The following is a 26,297-nucleotide window of genomic DNA, read 5'->3' on the forward strand; positions in this document are numbered from 1 at the left end:
AGTGCAGACAAAGTACAGACAAATGATATCAAGGATCTGTTAACGATTCTGAATGGAGGAATGGTCTAAGATCCCTCCCGATTTGTTCTTCAATCTCAGAAAACATTCTAGAAAAAGGCTCAACGTTGTTATCCTAGCATGGGAGGGTGCTGGAGTATTGAAAACAGGGGATCCAATCATTGCTATCCTTTTGAGATTTGTTTTATTACTTGTTTAACAAAATCTCTTTCTCTGAGCAAATGTGTTAATATAAAATGTTTTGTTTTTTAAAATGTTGAGCATACAATATAGCTCAGTATTTGTATTTGTTTTTATACAGTATTTTTTGCTCATCTTTATCAAAGGATCCAATAATTTTGGGCACCACACAAAAAATGTAATTACAAAAGGCCCAAAACCAAAACATGCAATCCAAACCCAAAGGCCCACATGTACCTCAAACTCCAGCAGCCTCACAACTCTGAGAACTGGCACACTGATTGATCACCTGCACATGTGCATAATCAAGGATTCCTGGCAGAGCACAGCACCTGACCAGTTGGTGCTGCCACCTGGCGATTGATTGTGGAAGTGGTAGTGTAGTGTCATGCAACTCATAACTAAACTACCGAACCTATTCCATCACAGCATGTGTCTAGCTAGCCAATAAACTTAGGGTGGCATATAGACTTACAGAATCCACTGAAATTATTATTACATTTTTATTAAAGTACCTGAGTGTTTGTAAACTAATAATATTGCTATTTTCGACAGAAGGAAGGGTCGACACTATCTGGCCAAGTTGCAAAGTCAAAGCGACTAACCACATGTGTGAATAAAAATATTAATTTACAAGCAGTTTATGAAAACAATATCAGGGGCAACATTAACCAGCAGCCATCGAGTAAACCTTGCACCAGGGACATTAGGGATGTAATCATTATGCCGGTTCTGTTGCAAAACGTTTCGTCTGTTGCAAAACATTCCTCCAAAAGGAAAACACAAATGAGTTCATTGGACAAATCCAGGTAAGCTCCTCCCCGCTTCGTTACATTTGCTCTGTTTTCTTTTTGTTCAGTTCTTATTTAAGAATAAACCCAGTTTCATCAGCTCTGTACTGCTCTGTGTTTTAATTTTACACCAGCAGATGGCAGTATCTTCCCCACTTGGTATCTCTCCAAATTCAATATGAGCCCTGTACCAGTAGGTGAGATGAGACTAGCAGTCTAATTCTGGAAGCTTTTTGGACCTAGACTTGGCGGACTGAGCACACACCCCTGAGAGGCCCCAGCGTTGAGGATCAGAGTGGTGGATGTGTTGTTACCTACCCTTATCATCTGGGGGCGGCCAGTCAGTTAGTCTAGGATACAGCTGCAGAGGGTGTTGTTTAGTCCCAGGGTCCTTAGCTTAGTGACCCTTAGTGATGAGCTTTGAGGGCACTATGATGTTGAACGCTGAGCTGTAGTCAATGAATAGCATTCTCACATAGGTGTACCTTTTGTCCAGGTGGGAAAGGGCAGTGTGGAGTGCAATAGATATTGCATCATCTGTGGATCTGCTGGGGCGATATGCAAATTGGAGGGTGTCCAGGGTTTCTGGGATAATGGTGTTGATGACCAGCCATGACCAGCCTTTCAAAGCACTGTAGTCATTTAGGCAGGTTACCTTAGTGTTCTTGGGCACGGGGACTATGGTGGTATGCTTGAAACATGTTGGTATGACAGACTCAATCAGGGAAAGGTTGAAAATGTCAGTACACATTCTGGTAATCCATCTGGCCCAGCGGCCTTGTGAATGTTGACCTGTTTAAAGGTCTTACTCACGTAGGCTACAGAGAGCTTGATCACACAGTCGTCCGGAACTGCTGATGCTCTTATGCATGTTTCAGTGCTTCTTGCCTCTATACGAACATTTAGCTCATCTGGTAGACTCGTGTCACTGGGCAGCTTGCGACTGTGCTTCCCTGTGTAGTCTGTAATAGTTTACAAGCCCTGCCACATCCGAAGAGCATTGGAGCCGGTGTAGTACGATTCAATCTCAGTCCAGTATTGACGCTTTGCCTGTTTGATGGTTCGTCGGAGGGCATAGCAGGATTTCTTATAAGCTTCCGGATTGAGAGTCCTGCTCCTTGAAAGCAGCAGCTCTACACTTTAGCTCAGTGTGGATGTTACCTGTAAACCATGGCTTCTGGTTGGGGTATGTATGTAACAGTACAACTCTAGACCGTCCCCTCGCCCGGGGTACCTGGTGTGAACCAGGGACCCTCTGCACACATCAACAACTGACACCCACGAAGTATCGTTACCCATCACTCCACAAAAGCCGCGGCCCTTGCAGAGCAAGGGGAACTACTACTTCAAGGTCTCAGAGCAAGTGACGTCACCGATTGAAACACTATTTAGCGCGCACCACCGCTAACTATGCTAGCTGTTTCACATCCATTACATGTACGTACAGTCACTATGGGGACGACGTCATCGATGCAGTTATTGATAAAGCCAGTTACTGATGTGATGTACTCCTCAATGCCATCGGAAGAATCCCGGAACATATTCCAGTCTGTGCAATTAAACAGTCCTGTAGCTGACCACTTTTTTATTAACCGAGTCACTGGTGGTTCCTGCTTTAGTTTTTGCTTGTAAGCAGGAATCAGGAGAATATAATTATGGTCAGATTTGCCAAATGGAGGGCGAGTGAGAGCTTTGTAGATGTCTCTGTGTGTGTAGTAAAGGTGGTCCATAGTTTTTTCCCTCTGGTTGCACATTTAACATACTGGTAACCCTCTATGGTATGGTGTTTCCCTCAGGCACCAAACCACCTTTTTGGACCTCACACCGCCCCTATAACTTTTTAAAATAAAATTATATTTTTGGGAACAGAAAAATGTATTGAGATCAGATGCTTCATCGATGAGAATATTAGCAGAATATGGGCCCAGTTTCACCTACTTCCCTCCTGTCCCATGCACGACTCGACTTCCTCTCACTACCATAGTTGTAAGGGCATGTTTGAGCATTATAGCCCTGTGACGTGTCTGGGTTACTGTAATAACCCAGACAACAATAACCCAGATACTACTTGTCAGTGAGCACTGCACTAAGGTATGAAGGTGTAACATGCACAAGATAGCTACTAGCTTTCCGGATCCACGTCAAAATATCATTTTGCCTATCGATTTAATATCCAACAGAAAAACATAACTGCAGCTGAGTAAGTCAACATGTTAAAATCTGTATGGATGTTACTTCTTCCTTCTCTTCTTTTCTGTGCCCCGCCCTAAAACATTCATTTGCTTGGTTTCAGCACCCACGGCAATCATGAGCAGGTCCGTAAGTAGAAGTCAATAATACAAATTACAATATGAATCATCTTATTATAACTATTAATACCATGTTAATATTACATTAAGTTGTTAAAGATTCATTTTTCTATTTACAGAGGCAGGTACCACCTTGGTTCAGCAAATGTGTTTCCTTATCTTGAAAGCAGTCTATGGACAAGGGCAGACTGCAATCTACACTTTTATTTCATTAACTAGCCAGTTACAACTAATGCTAATAAGTATTTTAGGACCAAAAAATAAAAGACCTCCCTTTACCCCTTTCAGTATGTTTTAAATGTCATGTCCAGATCATCTCTTAAATTGATTGTCACTCAATGACTTGGTTTTACATGATTTTGCAATGATTATGGCATGATTTAATGGGATACTAGGCATTTTGGCAATGAGGCCCTTTATCTACTTCCCCAGAGTCAGATGAACTTGGAGATATAGTGTTTATGTCTCTGTGTCCATCTAGTATGAATGAAGTTAGAGGTTGTTTCGCCAACTGGAAGTCTATGGGTATCGACTAGCATGGTAGTCGATACCCATGAGAGGTTGACTTGAAAGTAGTGCCAACTGTCATTAGTTAGCAGTGGCTCGTTAATTGAAACCAAATTGTGGATTACAGTCAGTTCTTATTCACATATTGCATTCAAGCTAAGAAAACAAACTATCTAAAAATGTAATTACGCTGAACAATCCCTTTAAGGTGTTCAGAAGTAGTTAACATTCAGATTTATTTCCAGAGTAAAAAGCACATTTTTTAGGTTATTGTGCTGTAGAATTTAGTATTTAATTTGTGTTAAGCTGTTTTTCAAATTATTGTAATAATGTTCAATTGTTAATTACCTAGTGTCGTAGTTGATCAGAGTTGTTAAATTGCTTAACTAGTAAAATTGCACAACTATAACAAACGATGCCAATTTGTGTGCTGAAGAGAACAAAGAAGACAGTGTAAAATAAAGAAACACAACTTGCCTTCTCATTATGAGGGGAAATGGGATAACAGCTCAAACGGAGTAGGGCTGCTTGAATTGGGTTTGAACAGCATTTAAAATACAATCATTACTTACTGTATGTGATCTTTATTAAACTTTACAATACCACTTTTAGGAAACCAACAGCTGCATATCTGAAACGGAAGGAAAAAAATGAAGAAAGCTTAAAGTCATCAGGAACAGCATTTATTGGACAGGTTATAAAGTTTTGGAATAGTTCCCTGTGGGTGGGAGTTGACAGAATAGAATATTACGTGGAAAAGGTACACATCACCTAATTAAATACACTAATCAAACGCCTAAAATACATTCTCACACATTTAGCACATTTTTGGTTTACTATGCATTTCATCAGGTTACAAATGAATTGTTTCCAGAACAAACCATTATTAATTGATCTTGTTATGTTATACATTGTTCATTAATTATGTTATTAATTATTAATGTCTGTTAAAAGTTGCTTCACAGCATCTTTTTCTTAGGTCACATTCATGATGTCCGTCTTCTTCCAAATGACTTCTTTGAGTCTCAAGCGGTGAAGGACGAATTAGAAACAAGATTTCAAATGGCATTCCACAATTACATGTCTCCACCCCGTCAGACTCCATTTTCCATTCTTCTGACTTTGGTAAGTGTGTAAATGGAAGGTACAGTTGAAGTCGGAAGTTTACATACTTAGGTTGGAGCCATTAAAACTTGTTTTTCAACCACTCCATAAATTTGTTGTTAACAAACTATAGTTTTGGCAAATCGGTTAGGACATCTACTGTGTGCATGACACAAGTAATTGTTCCAAACATTGTTTACAGACAGATTATTTCACTTATAATTCACTGTATCACAATTCCAGTGGGTCAGAAGTTTACATACACTAAGTTGACTGTGCCTTTAAACAGCTTGGAAAATTCCAGAAAATTATGTCATGGCTTCAGAAGTGTACCTGTGGATGTATTTCAAGGCCTACCTTCAAACTCAGTGCCTCTTTGCTTGACATCATGGGAAAATCAAAAGAAATCAGCCAAGACCTCAGAAGAAAATGTTGAGACCTCCACAAGTCTGGTTCATCCTTGGGAGAAATTTCCAAATGCCTGAAGGTACCACGTTTATTTGTACAAACAATAGTATGCAAGTATAAACACCATGGGACCACGCAGCCGTCATACCGCTCAGGAAGGAGATGCGTTCTGACTCCTAGAGATGAAAGTTCTTTGGTGCGAAAAGTAGAAATCAATCCCAGAACAGCAGCAAAGGACCTTGTGAAGATGCTGGAGGAAACAGGTAGAAACGTATCTATATCCACAGTAAAACGAGTCCAATATTGACATAACTTGAAAGGCCGCTCAGCAAGGAAGAAGCCACTGCTCCAAAACCGGCATAAAAAAGCCAGACTACGGTTTGCAACTGCGACTGCAAATAAATCATCCTCTTTACTATTACTCTGACATTTCACATTCTTAAAATAAAGTGGTGATCCTAACTGACCTAAGACAGGGAATTTTTACCAGGATTAAATGTCAGGAATTGTGAACTGAGTTTAAATGTATTTGGCTAAGGTGTGTGTAAACCTCTGACTTCAACTGTATTTAACCTGAAGCTTTTGTCCTTGACCAATTTCCACATCATTTTTTTAGCAATAAACAATGACAATAAAACACATTATATAAAACATGTAATGTCCATGTATCTTATAAGTTGTAGAATATTGCATGTTTCACTTCGTTTGTTTTCAGGCTGTCAGGATTTGTGGTCATGAGAACGAAGATAAAATACAAGAAAATCTTCTAAGTTTCCTGGAAGCATTGAAATTGCCCCCCAAAATAAAAGGCGAGAGTAACTACACCAACTACTACACTCTGGAGGCTACTGTCATAGCTGTGTGCTACAACGAAACCCCTGGAGTCCTCAGACCAGTGAAGTACTATGGAGCATCCCTGTCCTGCAGAGGGGAGAGAGCAAGGAGAATTATGATCAATCAGTCATGTCTAAACGTGTGGCATAACTATGTGTCTTATGCAGTGTTGGCATTCAGACATGAACAGAGAAACGGTATCATCTTCCCTGGCACCGTAAAATGCAGAGCATTCTACAGGAATCACAAGACCAATTGTTATGAAGCCCGAAGGCCGTGCAAGAACTGTGGGGATCTTTTCTCTCTCTCAAACCCTGATACGGTCAGAAAGGACTTTCCCTACGGAAACTGTGCCGAAACGGAGTGCCTGAGTAAACTTATTTCCAAAGATAGGGAAGTCCGGAGCAACATGATTTTGGGAATCAACTACACAAGGGAAAACCTGAGAGGTCTTAGAGAAAAAGCAAAAACAGCTTTGGGACAGAGTCTTATGGCATAGGTCTACTTAGCACCTCTGAACAGTGTGCATTTGGCCGTCATTTTCAAACCAACTGCAAACTGTGACTGTGTAAACTTCTATTATGTGATCAGGATGTCTGCAGCAATATGAGTTTTGTACACTACACAAGAGAAAATGTCTTAGAAAAATGACAGAAAACGCTTTTAAACATTTAGGTTTTGTTTCACACAGGTTTTATACATGGTGTTGTTGCTGTGTTTGACTTGGAAGATGCCTCTGAAACTACAAGAACAATGGTGTTCTTTAATCACTCAACTGTGATAAAGGCAACTGTGCCAGAGTCATAATGCACAAGTAAATGGTTTCTGTCACTGAGAGTTGTGAATTACAGCTCGGACAAACAATACAATTATTACCACTAATAACAGACATAAAAAGCAGCCACCTTGAGAATACAGTTGTTTTACTTTTTGGTTTGGTCTTTGTGTTTGGTTGTTTACTTTTAATTTATTTATTTTGGGTGATGTTTAATTGTAATAAGCTAGCAACTTTGTCCCTTGTTAAATAGTCTGCCATGTGCTTTGTGTCACAGTGGAAAATGAATAGAATTAAAACGAACACATTTCTGATGTGACAGGAAACTGCAGAAAGGGTGTGACACTGAACTTGTTTGAATGTATTCAGTGAAACCCCAGCTGAAAGAGTGGACTAAAACAACAGACAGCACAATGAATATCGAACATTGTGTTTCTTTATGACACAAACTTATCTTGTAAATATTTTGAATCCATCAATAAATGAGAATTGTTCAAAGTTGGTTGGATGTTTTAGTTTCCTTCCAGTTTTCTGCTATAACTTGGACCAGATCTCTCTGGCAAAATACATTTGATCTCAAAGTGAAATAAAACCGGTTTTGGGGCGAACTCAAACTCCCACCACCAGTAACACCTACTTGGGTGATGCATTACAGCCATGCTGTAACAGAGAGGACTCACTACTCACTCATTTATTTATTGTAAGTTTAAGTGGTCATCTTTACAAGTGAAGAATGGAGGGCCAAGATAAAATGTCAGTGTGAGTTGATCCCTAACAGCAAAAAATAATAATTGTAGAGTACTCCTACTGTTTCCACAACAAAACAGGAAATGTGGAATGTTTTGATCTGATGTTAGTTAACCTTAAACCGGTTTTGATAGGCCAACCTAACACAATCAAGAACACCTCTTCTGTCACTGGTCCAGTTTGTACGTTTCCAGATTTTGAACAGGATAAATGCATGTTAATATTTCAAATGTTGTTCAAAGCAAAGACAATCGTAAAGCAATAACAAAATCCCATGATGTCTATGTATCAGTGATGACACCATGCACATCAAGGAATAATATTATACCCTTAACCTTTTGTAAGAGAGAGAATGCTGTTTAGTCAGTAATACATTAGTAATAGTTACAACATAATGCATCAGTCGGGAGGAACTCAGGGCATCAGCGGAGCACCAGGTCTTTTGTCATCTGACTACCTTTCCCAGAGAAGTACACACATGCATGACTCAACCTGTTGAGAGGAAAATTACCAAGATGTGTCAGACAGAAACTCAAGGGCAGTTTTGTATCACACATTTTCAGCATATTGGACGATGACTGTATTCACGTTTACCTAATAGTTATTGAGCACTGTGGAACAAATAAATAGACAATATTAACATCAAGTAGAGTTGTTTTTGGTTATAAGAGGACATTTCAGATATATTACATTGACTCAAACAAGAGAGAAGATTGAACCAGTTAGACTCGTCTTAAATGTTATGTTATTGTGTCCATTAGGCCACCAGTTAATGTATTTGAAACATAGTTAGTCTAGTCAGATAAATGTTTTGTGTTATATCTAGATTGTCTGAGATGCCTCAACCATAAAGGGGAAGGTTTAGGCTAAGGCTTTGTAGTCGGCACTCTACAGCACAGCGATAACATCTGGTAACACCCTCATGTTCTCTCCAGTCTGCTGGAGAAACGAAACCTCAGAGCAACAAGCCTCACGTCCTACAGTTAAACACTAGCAGTAAAACAGTGGTAAAATAATAAAAAGCACAGAGATGAGTGATAAAAGGCTGTGTTTGTGTTTGTTATGTAAATGTACTCCCACCTAGAGGTCCATATGAGGGAATTCATCTTTATTGACTCATCATATGAATGTACCAATATCCTGTAATGTACTGTAATCTCTTTCTAAGACCAAACAGGAAGTAGGAAAATAGCCATTGTGGATTTTCAAAACAAGCTTTTCCATCCATTTATTCTAGGGAAAACCAGGACATAGAGATACATTTAATTGAAACAAATGCAGTACTATAACATGCTTGATTATTGTTATACTGTACAATGCCAAACACATTTGATACCATTCCTTTTACTCCATTCCATCCATTATACTCCATTCCAGACATTACACTCCATTCCATCCATTACACTCCATTCCAGACATTACACTCCATTCCATCCATTATACTCCATTCCATCCATTACACTCCATTCCAGACATTACACTCCATTCCAGACATTATTATAAGCCGTCCTCCCCTCAGCAGCCTCCACTGCTTTAGATGTGTTAATGTCAGAGTAGATAGATGTGTTTGCAACTTAGCCTGTTATCTTCCTCCCAGAATATAGGGCTGTAAAATAGATGAAGATCCCCAACATTGGTTAAATGATCTGTTTATCATGACTAGTTCAGTTATCACACATTACTATCAGTAGTAGTTAGTTCTACAGTACCATGAGGACATCTAGTAGGTATTGTGGTGTGGCTCATTTCAAAAGGTGCCCTGAACACAGCAATACAACAGAACAATGCCACAGTACAGAAGGATCACTCTAACAAAGATAAAACAACCAAAATAAAACACTACAAGTTACAACTTTCAACATTACAACCACAAAAATCTCTTCATTTAAATCAAAATAACTGCAACTTACTGTATATTCAACACATCTAATACTAGACTGTTAAACTGCCCTGGCAGCACCAGGGAATCAAGGTGCAATGAGTTCTGCAGGCTATTCCAAGAATGGGGGGCATCAAAACTGATAGAGGATCTACCTAGATTGGTATGAACTAGTAGAACTTGGAGAGTTAACCATCCCTGTGAAACGGGTTTGGTGTCTCATATTTAAACATCTTACCCGGGAAGTGAGGTAGGTTCAAAGCCTTTTCAGCAGAGATTTGTAAACAAGAAGGGAGTAATGAAGAGATCTAGGGGACTTTAGTGTGGACCAGCCGACCTTCTGATACGGGATGCAGTGACAAGTATTAAACCTGTCCCCTGTGATAAAGTGAAGTGCTCTATGGTAGACTGCATCCAGAGGTTTTAGAGTGGTGTCTGCTGCACTACTTTTTATTTAACTAGGCAAGTCAGTTATTTATTTACAATGACGGCCTACCCTGGCCAAACCTGGATGACGCTGGGCCAATTGAGCACCGCCCTATAGGACTCCCAACCACGGCCGGATGTGATACAGCCTTAATTTGAACCAGGGACTGTAGTGACACCTCTAGCACTGAGATGCAGTGCCTTAGACTGCTATGCCACACAGGAGCCCCTTCATTTTTGCCTTAAGTACCCATCTGTTTTATGTAACCATACCAAACGTAACATATACTAATTATGGTGTCCCGAACTTACTGTTACTATGATACCAGGCTGGAAGAAAAGGTGTCACTGAACTTATGTAACACAGGACAAATACAGACAGCATGATGAATTATCACATCAGAATTCCTGAAAGTTGGTTGCTTTTAGTTTCCTCCTGCTGCTATATTTTGGACTAGATCTCTCTTGCAAAATACATTTTATCTCAATGAGAGTAAAATAAAGATTTTTAAAAAGCAGATTTTGGGGCTTCCCAGCAGTACGGGGGGCTAAAGGGGGCTTAGCCCTCCTCAGTTCAAAATGTACTGCGCTCAGTTTTAGTTTTATGTCCCTATAAAAAAATTGCAAAAAGTGAAAACGATTGAGTGCCAGGTTGGCGCAAAAACAATCTGTATCTCCGATGAGCTGTGTCTGTAGAATGGACAAGGAGCCCCGCGGAGATATGTGTACGGGGCTATGGAAAGCCACTGGGCGGTTAGGTGTGACTCCTTCGGGTTTCCGTAAAATCCTAGAAAAACGCATGAGTTCCTACAACACAGAAGTCAGTCTACAGGGCCATAGCGGCAGGAAGCATTTTGGGGTGGGGTTGCTGCATTTTTATTTGCATTAGGATTTTTTAGCAGCATAATGGTTTTTTTGCACTACAGATTACATATCAGTCCGCTAATGCAACACTATTAAACAAACTATGGTCGATCTCCGCACCCCCAAATAAATGTAATTAGCCTAATGAAAAAATCCTAATAGAAATCTGTCTGTTTAAGTTATTGGATTGGATGGATGTGGATGTTTTGCATTGATGTGTCTCAATCCACCACATCCGCCTATGTCACACATCCAAATCTGCAGTGAAAGGTGACAGAGCTAAAGCGGTGCTTGTCAGACCATGAGACATCCCAAAAATCGGTCTTCTCACAAAATCATCTGTAGCGTCCGAACGGTTTGGCATTCACACTATTATGGAAAGATGAGACTCTCACGACCACGATGGTATTCTCCATTTTGCTCTACGACCCCCTCAAGAGTCTTAGGACTCATCTGAATTTGTTACAGCCAACCTGTCTCTAGCGTCTGAACAGTGTGGGCTAAACCACACTAAAATGACCCCTCTGGGGAACACATTGCTTGTCTTGCTCTAGGACGCCCACAGGCCTCACAAGAATCGTCTGATGGTGCCCCGGTATCAGTTGACAAAATGAACGGAGGTACAGTATATACAGTGCTTTCAGAAAGTATTCAGACCCCTTGACTACTTTTCCCACAATTTGTTACGTTAAACACTTATTCTAAAATTGATTACATTATTTTTTTCCCAATACAATACCCCATAATGACAAAGCAAAAACAGTTTTTTGGAAATGTTTGCAAATGTATTAAAAATTAAAAACAGAAATACCTTCTATACATAAGTATTCAGAACCTTTGCTATGAGACTCAAAATTGAGCTAAGGTGCATCCTGATTCCGTTGATCATCCTTGAGATGGTTCTACAACTTAATTTGAATCCACCTGTGGTAAATTAAATTGATTGGAGATGATTTGGAAAGGCACATACCTGTCTACACTGCATTGGGAAAGAATTCAGACCCCTTTACATTTCCACATTTTGTTACATTACAGCCTTACTCTAAAATGGAACAATAATTTTAAAAATCCTCAACAAACTACACACAATGACACACAATGACAAAGCAAAAAAAGGTTTTTAGAAATGCTTGGGAAAGGGTAACAAAAAATATCTGCAGCATTGAAGGTCCCTCAAGAACACAGTAGCCTCCATAATTCTTAAATGGAAGAAGTTTGGAACCACCAAGACTCTTCCTAAAGATGGCCGCCTGGCCAAAGTGAACTATCGGGGAGAAGGGCCTTGGTCAGGGAGGTGAACATGAAACCGATGGTCACTCTGACAGAGCTCCAGTGTTTCTCTGTGGAGATGGGAGGACCTTCCAGGAGGACAACGATCTCTGCAGCACTCCATCAATTAGGCCTTTATGGTAGAGTGGCCAGACGGAAGCCACTCCTCGGTGAAAGACACATGACAGCCCGCTTGGAGTTTGCCAAAAGGCACCCAAAGGACTCTCAGGACATGAGAGACAGGATTCTCTGGTCCGATGAAACCAAGATTTAACTCTTTGGACTGAATGCCAAGTGTCACGTCTGGAAGAAACCTGACACCATCCCTACGGTGAAGCATGGTGGTGGAAGTATCATGCTTTGGGGACGTTTTTCAGCGGCAGGGATTGGGAGACTAGTCAGGATTGAGGGAAAGATGAACAGAGCAAAGTATAGAGAGATCCTTGATGAAAACATGCTCCAGAATACTCAGGACCTCAGGCTGGGGCGAAGATTCCTCTTCCAACAGGACAACGACCATAAGCACACAGCCAATACAATGCAGGACTGGCGTCAGGGCAAGTCTCTGAATGTCCTTAAGAGTCAGAGCCCAGACTTGAGACAGATCTAACATCTCTGGAGAAACCTGAAGATAGCTGTGCAGTGACGCTCCCTATCCAACATGATAGAGCTTGAGAGGATCTGTACGGCAGAATGGGAGAACCTCCCCAAATACAAGTGTGCCAAGCTTGTAGCGTCATACCCAAGAAGATTCAAGGCTGTATTTTCTGCCTAAGGTGCTTCAACAAAGTACTGAGTAAAGGGTCGGAAATACTTACGTAAATGTGATATTTTAGTTTGTATAAAAAAAAGAAATTGCAAAAATCTCAATAAACCTGTTTTTACTTTGTCACTGTGGGGTATTGTGTGTAGATTCATGAGTAAAAAAAAACATTTCATACATTCTAGAATAAGGCTGTAATGTAACAAAATGTGTAAAAGGTCAAGGGGTCTGAATACTTTCCAAATGCACTCTTTATTGGCAGAAATAAGGGGTACATAAAAATCTAAATGTTTCCTTAGCTTTCTTATATCTCTCAGATATAGGACAGACACTTCAGAACAAACTTCCTATAGATTCATTGGGGGGACTATCTGTTCTTCCATGTTGTGAATTTGTTATTCAATGTATGGGCAGTAAATCCAAATAAAAATATTCATCAAATACATTAGTATATATTTTTTCATACTTCAACGGGTCTAGATCAAATAGCTAAATTATCCTTGGTGACCTTCTTAAAACAATTCCATATAGCATAGTCGAACCCTATTCTGAGCCGACTTCGCATTCTTCATCCGCTCAAGAGGGGCATTTGGTTCACACCTGGGAAGCAGCCCAATTAGAAAACGAATGAAATCCCTTCCAACCGATGTAAACTCCTCCCACCCGATGTACCGGCCAGGTGAGCTAAAAAACATTATCATTGGAACAGAACGAGAAACGGAGGAGCCACACCCATACAGAGGAACAACATGTCAGCAACCTGTGAGCGGGCAACGAGCAGCATTTCTAGGCTCGCCCAGGGCGTCAACATCACCTAAACCGTTCTGGAAAACCACATCAACTGCTCTTAAAAAGTCTCTAACTTAGGTTTAAAGTATTAACACAGATAGTACAACATATCCATGCGTATCATGGTATCCAATGACTTTGTTATACTGGCATGAGTGGTATTAGAAGAATAGTCTAACCTACATTTCTGTCAAATTAAATCAACCCAATATATTGATGTACACAATAGATGGTTTAAAGAAGAAGCGGCCCCCAAAAGTGTTGTTAAGTTGTTTTATTGACAACTTAAAAGTGCCTTTGCCTCCAGGTCTTTTCTAAAGTGAAAGTTGGTTAAAACTAGCTACTAGTCTAAACCCCATGCCTCAGTTTATTTTTCAGTCATGAGCCTATAATGAAGTATGACGCACACATCGTATTGCCTACAGTAATTTTCCAGTGAAGTATACTGTCCTTCTCAAGCTGTTCCGAGTCATCATAAACACGGAAGCTGGGAGAAACCGACCCCTGTGGAAAAGTGAGACTCACAGGTACATGTCGGTTGTTTTGCTCGAGGACGCCAACAGGTCTCACAAGATTTGTCTGAAGGTCCCCCGGTACCAGTTGAAAAAAGTAATGGAGGTACATATATATTGAGACTGTTTAGTGCCAAAAATAAGGGGTTAAACACATGTAAAAAATATATATTTAAAAATAAATATACATATATTCCTGATCTTTTCTTATATCTCTCAGATATAGGACACTTCAGAACAAACTTCCTATATATTCATTGAGGGGACTATATGTGCTTCCATGTAGTGAATCTGTTATTCAATGCATTTGTATGGGCTATTAGCAGTAAGGCGCAAAATAATTTGATTTAAAAAAATGTATTTAAAAAATATAGACTTCAAGCAGTCTTGAAATTGAAAATCAAATAGGTAAATGATTATTGGTATGACCTCCTTAAAACAATTCCATATAGCTTCGGAGAATCTTACTTTGAGCCGACTTCGCCCTTCGCCAACCGCTCAACAGGGGCATTTGGTTCACATCTGCGATTTGATTGCATTTCTTTACAAAAGAAATGCAATCAATTTCAATCTGGAAAAACTCCTCCTCCATTGTGTACTGGCCAGGGTGAGCTAAAACAACATTCTCAGTGGAACAGAATGATAAATGAAGGAGTCACACCCATGCAGAGGAACAACATGTGAGCGGGCAAAGAGATTGAGTTGCAGGCTCGCCCAGGGCGTCAACATCGACTAAACCGTTCTGGCAAGCTCCATCAGTTGTACTTAAAAAATATCTAATTTATGTCGAACGTATTAACACAGATAGCACAACATATCCATGCGTATCATGGTATCCAATGACTTTGGTATACTGGTATAAGTGGTATTATAAGAATAGTCTAACCAACATTTCTGTCAAATTAAATCAAATCCATACATCGTTGCACACAATAGATGGTTTAAAGGAGAAGAGAGCTGCAACAGTCCCCCAAAATGTTTGTTTTATTGACAACTTAAAAACTGCCTTTCCCCCCACGTATTTTTCTAAAGTCTAAGAGAAAAAGTGTTAAATCTTGCTACGTAGTCTAAAGGCCACGCCTCAGTCATGAACCTATAATGAAATATGATGCACACAGCATATTGCCTACAGTCATTTTCCAGTGAACTATTACTGTCCTCTCAAGCTCTTCCGTGTTCAGTCAAGAGGACTTGTCACGCCACTTCTTACGCAACAGCCCTAAAGAAGGAGATCAAACGTTGTTTGTTTTGTTGGTAAATTGCCTTTACATTTCTTACAGGCTACATTTGAATCTGGTAAGCTATGTTACGATAGACTTGTTTGTAATATAAGTGTTTCAATGAAGGGTTGATAGCCTTCCGGAAATGTTTGATGTTTATTTTGTTCTAATTACTATTACCATAAATATTGGTTCTATGGTTCGGTTCCTGAGTAGGCTAATAAAATAAATATATGTCTGCTGAAGAAACGTGTCTTTGGTGAGAAGAAAGTGTTTTATACTTTGGCTTGAGAAATCCATTAGATACATTAGAGAAGTAGCATATGCTGCGTTCATGTGCTATCGGAATTATCGGAAGTTCTGACTGTAAAGTTTCACTTGAATGACCCTTCACATCAGAATTACAATTCGGGAAAACTGTGTGAGCTACCGAATTGTGACCACTGACCTTTACATTTTCGAACAAAAGATGATAACAATACGTTTTTGACAAGCACAAGATGGTGCGGCATAAGGTAGCTAGTTTAACCATATTGATCATATTGTAACGTACCTGGGTTTATATCAATGTTAATCAAGCTAGCTAACGTAATTATAAGCAACGTTAGTTAGCTTATCAAAGTAGCTAAAATCGTATATGTTGAAAAATTGTTCCGATCAAAATGCACATGAATGAAACAAATCATATTTCCAACATCGCAGTTAGGAAATAGAACGCTCCGACGACTACATAACCGCAGCATTAACCTACGTGGAATTACGATCGCTCCCTCTGCTCACGCGTGCTGAATGCGCTTATAGAAATAGATGACTATAAAAACGTGTCAAACTGATGGGATACAGAAGCTACAATCCTTGCCAAATGAGGAGAGCTTTATCACAACTTCAAAATGGACTGAAGTAGGGAAATATGTATTCCAGCAATGAGCTGCAGTTTTGGAAGAACTGCGTCATTTTCAGTTTAGGTGACTTTGCGAGTGAACCTAGTTATCAGTCACAAAGTCAGCATTGTCTATATCGTAAACATTCATATACAAAAGCTTAAGGTTAGGTTTAGGCACAAGGTTAACAATGTGATTAAGGTTAGGGTTAAGAGTTAGGTTTAAAATCTGATTTTAGGAAGCGAAATGTAGAAACAGGAAGGGTTTCGGACGTTGTGGCTGTGGTAACTATTGAATACCCTACATTGCGAACCGCTAGTGTAATTTAGAATTGGTTTGCCTTGGCTATCACCACCCTGCATATAGACAGCATCCACACTGGAAATATGCAAAAATAATAGTTTAAAAAGACAAAGAGCGTATTTTCATCAGAACCACTAAGCCTAGGCCTACTCCCCAAACATATGTCGTGGCCCTAATTCATCCCAATGCAGTGTTCAATGAAAAATTGTTAATACATTTAGATCATTCCAAGGAACCGCATAATGAACTAAATTGAACGTATGTATATCGATAAGAAGACAGATTTAGGTTTTAACCTGAAAAATATGTGTTTCAACATGCCGAATTGAGACCGCTTCAAATGACCATTTCAGAATAACTGTTCAGACGCAGAGATGCGATCACTTCGCAGTATTCTGTTCTTTTTTAATCTCTTATATTAAATCATGCTTTTACTATACAATATGTGTATTGACTGTGATAAGTGCTCGGGAAATAAAATCGTCTATATTAGCAAAACAAGGCTATGAAATTACTATTCAACAAAGTAGTAGTAACCTCAGTGTGGCGCTTGCTTATAGAAGCCTATGGCTGTACAATTTCATAGCCTTGTTTTGCTAATATAGACGATTTTATTTCCCGAGCACTTATCACAGTCAATACACATATTGTATAGTAAAAACATGATTTAATACAAGAGATTAAAAAAGAACAGAATACTGCGAAGTGATTCGCATCTCGCGTCTGAACAGTTATTCACAAAGAATGGTCATTTGAAACGGGTCTCAATTCGGCATGTTGAAACACATATTTTTCAGGGTTACAAACCTAAATCTGTCTTCTTATGTGTTCCAGGATACACTATAACCAGTTGATATTACAGTTTCAATAAATTCATCTTAAATATGTTTTTTTTATTGACTGAATTGACCTACATTAAACAATTGATCTGTTAGGATTCCTTACCTGTAATGGTAATGATACATTGGACATTGTTGACATATTTCCCAGTCAGACATTGTTCTAGAAATAGCTTGTTCTGTACTGGAGTACTCAAACAGTCAAAAAAAAGTCAAACGCCCATCCCTAGGTTTATACGGAATATTTAGGTGTATACAACTATTTAATGTAAGCCTATTTCAACTTTACTAGGTGTGTTTCACTCAAATAAAGGATTTATTGGAATGACATTTAAAATTGTAATTGTCATGTTGATTTGATGGGATGGTAGACCAATCCCAAAATTGTTTTGATCTATATTATTCATGATTAGTGTTTATTCATTTTAGTGTGGATTCTTCGAGTTTAAGTGCTTTTTTTGACCTACTTGTTCACCAGCATTTGTATTGTTTTCCCAACAGTCAGTGGGGAATCATCACATCAATGGGGTAAAGATATTTCAATTATAAAAATGTAAGATACGATATATATACATATACTATATATATATATATATATATATATATAAATAAATAATATATATATATATGTATGTATGTATGTATGTATGTATGTATGTATGTATGTATGTATGTATGTATGTATGTATGTATGTATGTATGTGTATATATATATATATATATATATATATATATATATATATATATATATATATATATATATATGTATGTATGTATGTATGTATGTATGTATGTGTATATATATATATATATATATATATATATGTATATATGTATGTATATATATATATATATATATATATATATATATATATATATATATATATATATATATATATATATATATAATATGAGACTCCAGGTTATTTCCATGGAAATTACGTTGGCCCACGCTTTGTTTATTACATTTATTGACTTGCTGAATTTCAATTGTTTAAGAATTTAATAATTTACTCAAGGCATGTCTGGGTTCCTTACCTAATTTGCAAATGTGTATTTCTTGTTGTTTTAGTTAAATAAATTCAAATCAGTTAATAAAACAAAACATATACTGTTTTTATCATTTTATACAGGTTAAAGAAGATAAAGACTGAGTTTCTTCGCTGTGAGAGGGAAAAAGAAGGTATCAGCCGAATTTCTTTTTTTCTTTGTAGTGTATTGTCATCCAATGGCCTTTTAAAGGAAATGTCTGATTCAGCTGACATATGCAGCATTTACCGTGAATGCGATCTCCGTGAACATTGCCTTGAAAAGCCGCATTGCCTGTTACCCGCAATTGGATTGAATCCCGGGTTTAGGCAACACTAGACCTCATATTTTACACGTTTAATGTTTTTCAATAAACAATTTCCATAAAGATTCAAATTTCATGATAGAGAAATTGAATATCATAAGAAGATAAAGTTGCTTGCTTACTGGTGACTTGTGGCCACTAGGGCCCCTCCTTCACTATATGAAAACAGTGTCTTCATGTTTTATGATTGGTTGTCATTCTATACTATATAAGGCCTAAGGCCAATTCTTTAAAGATCCACAAGGAAATCAAAAAGCTAGCTGATCCCCCTAGATTTCCATTCGTTGCGCTGATTCTATTTAGCATTCCCTCCAGAGACGATTTTCAACTTCCTTCAAACTACATGCAGACAAAAAAATGGTATCCATGAGTTCATATGACTCTGGGTAAGTAGAACAATTGCCAAAATCTCAAACTATTCCTTTAAGTTAATTTTTAAGTTATTGGCCTTTTAGAATTCAGTGTTCCAAACAAACTCCATTTCTAATATGTTTGTAGCACAGATGCCCTACTGTACATTTGGGACCCATTAAAAGAAGCATTACTAACTAGTCACGGCTCTAAATGGGAACACATCAAGTATATCACATTTGTCTGATTTATACCATAACCTATTGACAATTGTTTATAACACATCTTTTTGCTTTCTTTTCATAGTTTTCATCATACATGTTTCTTCCTCTGTCGTATTAATGCAGAGTGGTCCAATTCCTATGTTGACATATAATAGTGACTCAAGCATGTCCATTAAATCACCACATGTGCCTGTGGGAGACTTGTACGAGGTTTGAGAAGTAGTACATTTTTCAAACTAGGATTTTGGCCGGGATGCGTGACGAATCTCTCTGAAAGTCAGTGGGACCTGGACATCAGAGAAGACAGATAGCTCAAAGAAGAAATGTTGGATGAAGATATCTCATTATATAGGTAGGCTATCAAGTGTTCGATTGGTGTGACAGAAGAAACATTCAATCAATGTGTTTGTGGATCTGCAGGTGAATGCATGTGAACAGTGTGACAGAAGAAAACATGGATGTAGGTGATGGGGGATGGTATTTGGACTGATGTCTCAGCTGTGAGGAGGTTGTTTGGCTGTGTTGGTCAGTGAGTGTCTGTGACACCCGGTTCCCTTTTCACCACCTCCATTGAAGAATCATTCCGGACATGGATTTTACATTTCCAAAATGAAAGTTTAATTAAGAATTGACTGTAATTACCTGCCCTATTGACATTAAAACAATACAGTAGCTGTACATTTTGTGCCGCCAAACAAAGCCATATTTTCCCTATGCTAACCAACGTAGGCCTACAGTATGTACTACGCAAAGACAGCTTTCTTTCACCTCCAACACGTCACAACTCGGACCCACTATCACCGACCCCATTGCTGAAACCTCATTCACGCCTGACTGTTGCAGCACCAGTCTCTACAGACTCCCTGACAAAACACTGGACCTAGTTCCATACATTCAAACTCAGCTGTCAGAGTCCTCACACACACCAGACCTTGGGACATCACAACCTTCATCAAACTTCACTGGCTCCCAGTTCAATCCAGCATCATCTTCAAGCAAATCTTGCTCACTGACAAATAGACTGGCCCTGACATACCTCTCCAGCCTCCTACACTCCCACCGATTTACTGCGCTCCTCTGACACTGGCCTCCTCACCTCCTCGCAACAGGCTCCGCCTCCATGTGAGAACGTCCTTTAAGCAGTGCAGGCCCCCAGCTCTGAACTCCCTCTCCATGTCAGAACCTCACAATCCATACACATATTCTAGTCCACACTAAGACTTCACACAGGCTTACCCAAAATGGCTGTTGTCCAAGCTTTTATCTGTTGTTGTTTACTCCCCTGGTTAGTCTGTCATCATGTTTAGTGTGCTGCCTGGTTAGTCTGTCATCATGTTTAGTGTTCTGCCTGGTTAGTCTGTCATCATGTTTAGCTTTCTGCCTGGTTAGTCTGTCATCATGTTTAGCGTTCTGCCTGGTTAGTCTGTCATCATGTTTAGCGTTCTGCCTGGTTAGTCTGTCATCATGTTTAGTGTGCTGCCTGGTTAGTCTGTCATCATGTTTAGCGTTCTGCCTGGTTAGTCTGTCATCATGTTTAGCGTTCTGCCTGGTTAGTCTGTCATCATGTTTAGTGTGCTGCCTGGTTAGTCTGTCATCATGTTTAGTGTGCTGCCTGGTTAGTCTGTCATCATGTGTATTGTTCTCCCTGGTTAGTCTGTCATCATGTTTAGCGTTCTGCCTGGTTAGTCTGTCATCATGTTCAGTGTTCTACCTGGTTAGTCTGTCATCATGTTTAGTGTGCTGCCTGGTTAGTCTGTCATCATGTTCAGTGTTCTACCTGGTTAGTCTGTCATCATGTTTAGTGTGCTGCCTGGTTAGTCTGTCGTCATGTTTAGCGTTCTGCCTGGTTAGTCTGTCATCATGTTTAGTGTGCTGCCTGGTTAGTCTGTCATCATGTTCAGTGTTCTGCCTGGTTAGTCTGTCATCATGTTTAGTGTGCTGCCTGGTTAGTCTGTCGTCATGTTTAGTGTTCTACCTGGTTAGTCTGTCATCATGTGTATTGTTCTCCCTGGTTAGTCTGCCATCATGTTTAGTGTGCTGCCTGGTTAGTCTGTCGTCATGTTTAGTGTTCTGCCTGGTTAGTCTGTCATCATGTGTATTGTTCTCCCTGGTTAGTCTGTCATCATGTTTAGTGTTCTGCCTGGTTAGTCTGTCATCATGTTTAGTGTTCTGCCTGGTTAGTCTGTCATCATGTTTAGTGTTCTCCATGGTTAGTCTGTCATCATGTTTAGTGTTCTCCATGGTTAGTCTGTCATCATGTTTACTGTTCTCCATGGTTAGTCGGTCATCATGTTTACTGTTCTCCATGGTTAGTCTGTAATCATGTTTAGTGTTCTCCCTGGTTAGTCTGTCATCATGTTTAGTGTTCTCCCTGGTTAGTCTGTCATCATGATTAGTGTTCTCCATGGTTAGTCTGTCATCATGTCTCCCTGGTTAGTCTGTAATCATGTTTAGTGTTCTCCCTGGTTAGTCTGTCATCATGATTAGTGTTCTCCATGGTTAGTCTCTCATCATGTTTAGTGTTCTCCATGGTTAGTCTGTCATCATGTTTACTGTTCTCCATGGTTAGTCTGTCATCATGTGTATTGCTCTCCCTGGTTAGTCTGTCATCATGTGTATTGCTCTCCCTGGTTAGTCTGTCATCATGATTAGTGTTCTCCATGGTTAGTCTGTCATCATGTCTCCCTGGTTAGTCTGTAATCATGTTTAGTGTTCTCCCTGGTTTGTCTGTCATCATGATTAGTGTTCTCCATGGTTAGTCTCTCATCATGTTTAGTGTTCTCCATGGTTAGTCTGTCATCATGTTTACTGTTCTCCATGATTAGTCTGTCATCATGTGTATTGCTCTCCCTGGTTAGTCTGTCATCATGTGTATTGCTCTCCCTGGTTAGTCTGTCATCATGTTTAGTGTTCTCCCTGGTTAGTCTGTCATCATGTTTAGTGTTCTCCATGGTTAGTCTGTCATCATGTTTAGTGTTCTCCATGGTTAGTCTGTCATCATGTTTACTGTTCTCCATGGTTAGTCTGTCATTATGTGTATTGCTCTCCCTGGTTAGTCTGTCATCATGTTTAGTGTTCTCCCTGGTTAGTCTGTCATCATGTTTAGTGCTCTCCCTGGTTAGTCTGTCATCATATTTAGTGCTCTCCCTGGTTAGTCTGTCATCATGTGTATTGCTCTCCCTGGTTAGTCTGTCATCATGTTTAGTGCTCTCCCTGGTTAGTCTGTCATCATGTGTATTGCTCTCCCTGGTTAGTCTGTCATCATGTTTAGTGTTCTCCCTGGTTAGTCTGTCATCATGTGTATTGCTCTCCCTGGTTAGTCTGTCATCATATTTAGTGCTCTCCCTGGTTAGTCTGTCATCATGTGTATTGCTCTCCCTGGTTAGTCTGTCATCATGTTTAGTGCTCTCCCTGGTTAGTCTGTCATCATTTTCAGTGCTCTTCCTGGTTAGTCTGTCATCATGTTTATTGCTCTCCCTGGTTAGTCTGTCATCATGTTTATTGCTCTCCCTGGTTAGTCTGTCATCATGTTTGAAAAGCACTTAAAATAAAAATGTATTAATATTAAATCAACCTTGGTTCGGGCTGGCAGTCAAATAAGAAATAATAATAGTAAACTATGCACTCAGAATTTCAATAAATTCATTAGTTATCTGATTAGATCACTTTTATCCATAGACTTGATGAAGCACTTCAGCTTCCTACCCCACTTTGCTGGATTTCTAACAATCATGGACATGGTGAGAAAAACGTCTATTGACCATAGTGAAACACGTGCAGCATCACAGGTTACCATGGCTGTCAGGTCGAGAATATGATTTCAGGGGGATATTTGGAAGATGAACACTTTAAGACTGTAGCACCGACCTACACAATGCAACCTACAAAAGCACTTGAAGACAATTTCACAAACTTCGGGAGCAAGAAGCTTACCACTTTTGAGCGCACCAGTTGACTTGGATCACAGGAAGATGTCATCACAGCTGGAAACATGTACTGTAACAGCATCATGATGACCTCTTCATCCACATTTGACCTCAGCCTTTCTGCAGCAACCTTAGCAGCTGATGGGATTTAGCTGCGTGATTTGAGTTACAGCACCAACATTCAATACAGTACTGCCACAGTGTAAGACAACTAGCTGAGACTATACCCACAGCTATACCTTCAGAGATATAAAATGTGGAACAATGGTTGAACATCTGATATGTGATAACCACCCATCATTGTATGTTTAAAGAGATGCTCCGGAACTGTTGTATCGTTTCAACCAGTAGTTTTGAAAGTGGTGCAACAGGAGCCAAAACGAGCCTCCTGTACTACACCATCACATGATACGTTACGTCCTGCTAATCCTTATTATTACATGTTTTTTTCTGTATGCAATTCAGATGATATGTTACGAATTCAATTTATAAAATATGTTATGAATTTGTTGTGCTTAATAAGATCCAGGACTGCATCTTTGAATGAGATGGCTAATGATACAAAATGTCTATATTTGCAGGTTGTAAGTAGGATGTTCTGCACTCTTGACATATACAATGTTATATATAGTTTCTAATTATTGTCTGTTGTTGCCACAGATGCTGTCGAATTCCTCGGCCAAATCAAAAAGATTGTGTCGGAAAATCGCGACAACAAGATACCTCTTGCAAAGCCGAAAAGTTCCAAGTTGAGAATCGGGGGTCTGGAGGACACTGTTCACGCTGGAGATGGTGAACAGTTAGAAGTTTGGAAAGACTGCTACCTTCCAAAGAGAATGGAGATGGTGGTCATTGGTGCCCTGGATGACTTCCGCTGTTCGGCAGCAGGATGGCAGCTGGTCCTCCTGTTATGTGAAGATGGCAATGTCTACGCCTACGAGTTTGAAGTTCTACACCTTGTTGCCAGAAGCTTGGAGGATCTCTTTAAATCTGGAGCAGAGTTCCCAGGACTGGAGAAACACAGATTTGGAGAATGCTTTGAGGAATTGGTAAGACCCAGCAATATTACATTAACTTAGCAAACGTATGAACTTATATTGTGTTTAACATTAATAAATGAGGTAATCAAGTGTTGTTATTGTCAGTTACAGTAGGTCTTGCATTTATTCGTCTACATGTCATTGTTCTTGAATAATTCCAAAATGTAGACATACAGTGTAATGTGTCAATATGTAAGTTGCTGACTAGTTATTCCACAGTTATATTTTTTCAGACTGAGGAAGAGATGAAGAAAGAGATGCAATGTGTTGAAATAAAGAAAATCAATGACGAGCATATTCAGTTCCGAAGAAGTTTGGAGATTGAGATACTGAGGAATCTCAAAGCAATCAGTCAATCTGAGGTAATAATTACTGTTTGATTCAGACTGAGGGTATGGTACACATAGCAAAACATGACAAAAGTGTGTATATTGAAATCAGGGAAAGTTTAAGACAAAAATCTATTATCTATGCTCGCCCTAGGTGAACAAACCCTAATACTGCTGTTTGTTTATGTTAATGCTGTTAAAATGTCCGTAAATTATTATGGTAATATTGTGGTAAACTATTTGTGATTTTCCATAACCACTATGTTGTTGATAATGTTTCAGCCAACCTTTCAACCCAACAAAGTGGTTAGCCAAGTCGGACCGAATATTCAAGGCCTTCAAAGGAAGGACAACAAAGGAAGCAGGACAACTTCAATGGCTCAGACACAAGAGGATTACAATCCTCACAAGAGGATTACAAAAAGAAATCCAGCCCCGTCGCGGACCAGGATGCCTTGCTCCAAGACATACTAAATAACGTCTTTGCTCGCTTTGAGGACAATACAGTGCCACTGACATGGCCCGCTACCAAAACCTGGGACTCTTCTTCACTGCAGCCGACATGAGTAAAACATTTAAAAGTGTTAACCCTCGCAAGGCTGCAGGCCCAGACGGCATCCCCAGCCGCGTCCTCAGAGGATGCGCAGACCAGCTGGCTGGTGTGTTTACGGACATATTCAATCAATACTTATCCCAGTCTGCTGTCCCCATATGCTTCAAGAGGGCCACCATTGTTTCTGTTCCCAAAAAAGTTAAGGTAACTGAGCTACTGAAGTGCTTTGAGAGACTAGTCAAGGACCATATCACCTCCACCCTACCTGACACCCTAGACCCACTCCAATTTGCTTACCGCCCGAATAGGTTCACAGACGACGCAATCGCAACCACACTGCACATTGCCCTAACCCATCTGGACAAGAGGAATACCTATGTCAGAATGCTGTTCATCGACTACAGCTCAGCATTTAACACCATAGTACCCTCCAAACTCGTCATCGACCTTGGGTCTCGACCCCGCCCTGTGCAACTGGGTACTGGACTTCCTGATGGGCCGCTCCCAGGTGGTGAGAGTAGTGTCATGATGTTGCCCTCTTTGAGTACAGCGAGCACCATCCCCCGCGCTCTGCTTCTACAACCAGACTGCTGTGGGCAGAGTGAGGTCGTAAATTCCCAAGGAATTTCCCCGTAAATTCCCTGCCTCATCGACACACAGTTATAGAGAGTAGTTTTCATGGAGACAAAGGAAATCCTTCCACCTCACAGAACGTGAGGTACGAACAAATTTCATGTTCCAGATAAAATGGAAAAGATTGGTGAAGAATCCAGCTACGAACTGGTGCGTTTGTCACAACAGCTCAAGAGAGACGGTGTGGCCACATTACCATAACGCTGTTTATATAATAGCCTCAGATATCAAATCAAATCAAATTTATTTATATAGCCCTTCGTACATCAGCTGATATCTCAAAGTGCTGTACAGAAACCCAGCCTAAAACCCCAAACAGCAAGCAATGCAGGTGTAGAAGCACGGTGGTTAGGAAAAACTCCCAAGAAAGGCCAAAACCTAGGAAGAAACCTAGAGAGGAACCAGGCTATGTGGGGTGGCCAGTCCTCTTCCGGCTTGCCGGGTGGAGATTATAACAGAACATGGCCAA

At 39.7% G+C, this 26,297-nt stretch overlaps 2 protein-coding genes across 13 annotated transcripts; both read left to right on the forward strand.

Annotated features, from left to right (window-relative positions):
* Positions 1-3,042: 3,042 nt before the first annotated feature.
* Positions 3,043-7,428, forward strand: LOC118383427 (uncharacterized). 10 transcript variants are annotated; one of them, XR_008137037.1, is made up of 5 exons: positions 3,043-3,189; positions 3,283-3,308; positions 4,418-4,565; positions 4,760-4,930; positions 6,033-7,428. XR_008137037.1 is itself a non-coding variant. In XM_052519574.1 (5 exons), exons 2-5 carry the CDS (start codon positions 3,297-3,299, stop codon positions 6,648-6,650), a joined length of 879 nt encoding a protein of 292 aa, XP_052375534.1. In that variant the 5' UTR covers positions 3,043-3,189; positions 3,283-3,296; the 3' UTR covers positions 6,651-7,428. The 10 variants fall into 10 exon arrangements, 2 of the variants coding, with proteins under 2 accessions (XP_052375534.1, XP_052375533.1); XR_008137036.1 differs by having other exon boundaries at positions 3,283-3,304; positions 3,418-4,565; XR_008137043.1 differs by having other exon boundaries at positions 3,283-3,304; positions 3,418-4,499; positions 4,785-4,930.
* Positions 7,429-15,299: 7,871 nt separating this feature from the next.
* LOC127930146 (uncharacterized) lies at positions 15,300-25,128 on the forward strand. Of its 3 annotated transcripts, XM_052519578.1 has the most exons (7): positions 15,300-15,471; positions 17,920-17,946; positions 18,552-18,601; positions 19,588-19,699; positions 23,934-24,322; positions 24,547-24,675; positions 24,925-25,128. In XM_052519578.1, the coding sequence occupies exons 4-7, from the start codon at positions 19,678-19,680 to the stop codon at positions 25,114-25,116; spliced, it is 732 nt and encodes a 243-aa protein (XP_052375538.1). In that variant the 5' UTR covers positions 15,300-15,471; positions 17,920-17,946; positions 18,552-18,601; positions 19,588-19,677; the 3' UTR covers positions 25,117-25,128. The 3 variants fall into 3 exon arrangements, with proteins under 3 accessions (XP_052375538.1, XP_052375537.1, XP_052375536.1); XM_052519577.1 differs by lacking the exon at positions 19,588-19,699 and having other exon boundaries at positions 15,301-15,471; XM_052519576.1 differs by lacking the exon at positions 19,588-19,699 and having other exon boundaries at positions 15,303-15,429.
* Positions 25,129-26,297: the final 1,169 nt, after the last annotated feature.

The sequence above is a fragment of the Oncorhynchus keta genome, chromosome 5 (assembly GCF_023373465.1).
Source record: "Oncorhynchus keta strain PuntledgeMale-10-30-2019 chromosome 5, Oket_V2, whole genome shotgun sequence".
NCBI classification, from domain to species: domain Eukaryota; kingdom Metazoa; phylum Chordata; class Actinopteri; order Salmoniformes; family Salmonidae; genus Oncorhynchus; species Oncorhynchus keta.

Coding starts and splice junctions, on each gene's coding strand:
- LOC127930146 (XM_052519577.1), top strand. Junction 18,602..23,933: donor CTGTGAGAGGGAAAAAGAAG/GTATCAGCCGAA, acceptor TTGTTGCCACAG/ATGCTGTCGAATTCCTCGGC. Junction 24,323..24,546: donor GAGAATGCTTTGAGGAATTG/GTAAGACCCAGC, acceptor ATATTTTTTCAG/ACTGAGGAAGAGATGAAGAA.
- LOC118383427 (XM_052519573.1), top strand. Junction 4,566..4,759: donor TAGAATATTACGTGGAAAAG/GTACACATCACC, acceptor GTCTGTTAAAAG/TTGCTTCACAGCATCTTTTT. Junction 4,931..6,032: donor TTTCCATTCTTCTGACTTTG/GTAAGTGTGTAA, acceptor GTTTGTTTTCAG/GCTGTCAGGATTTGTGGTCA.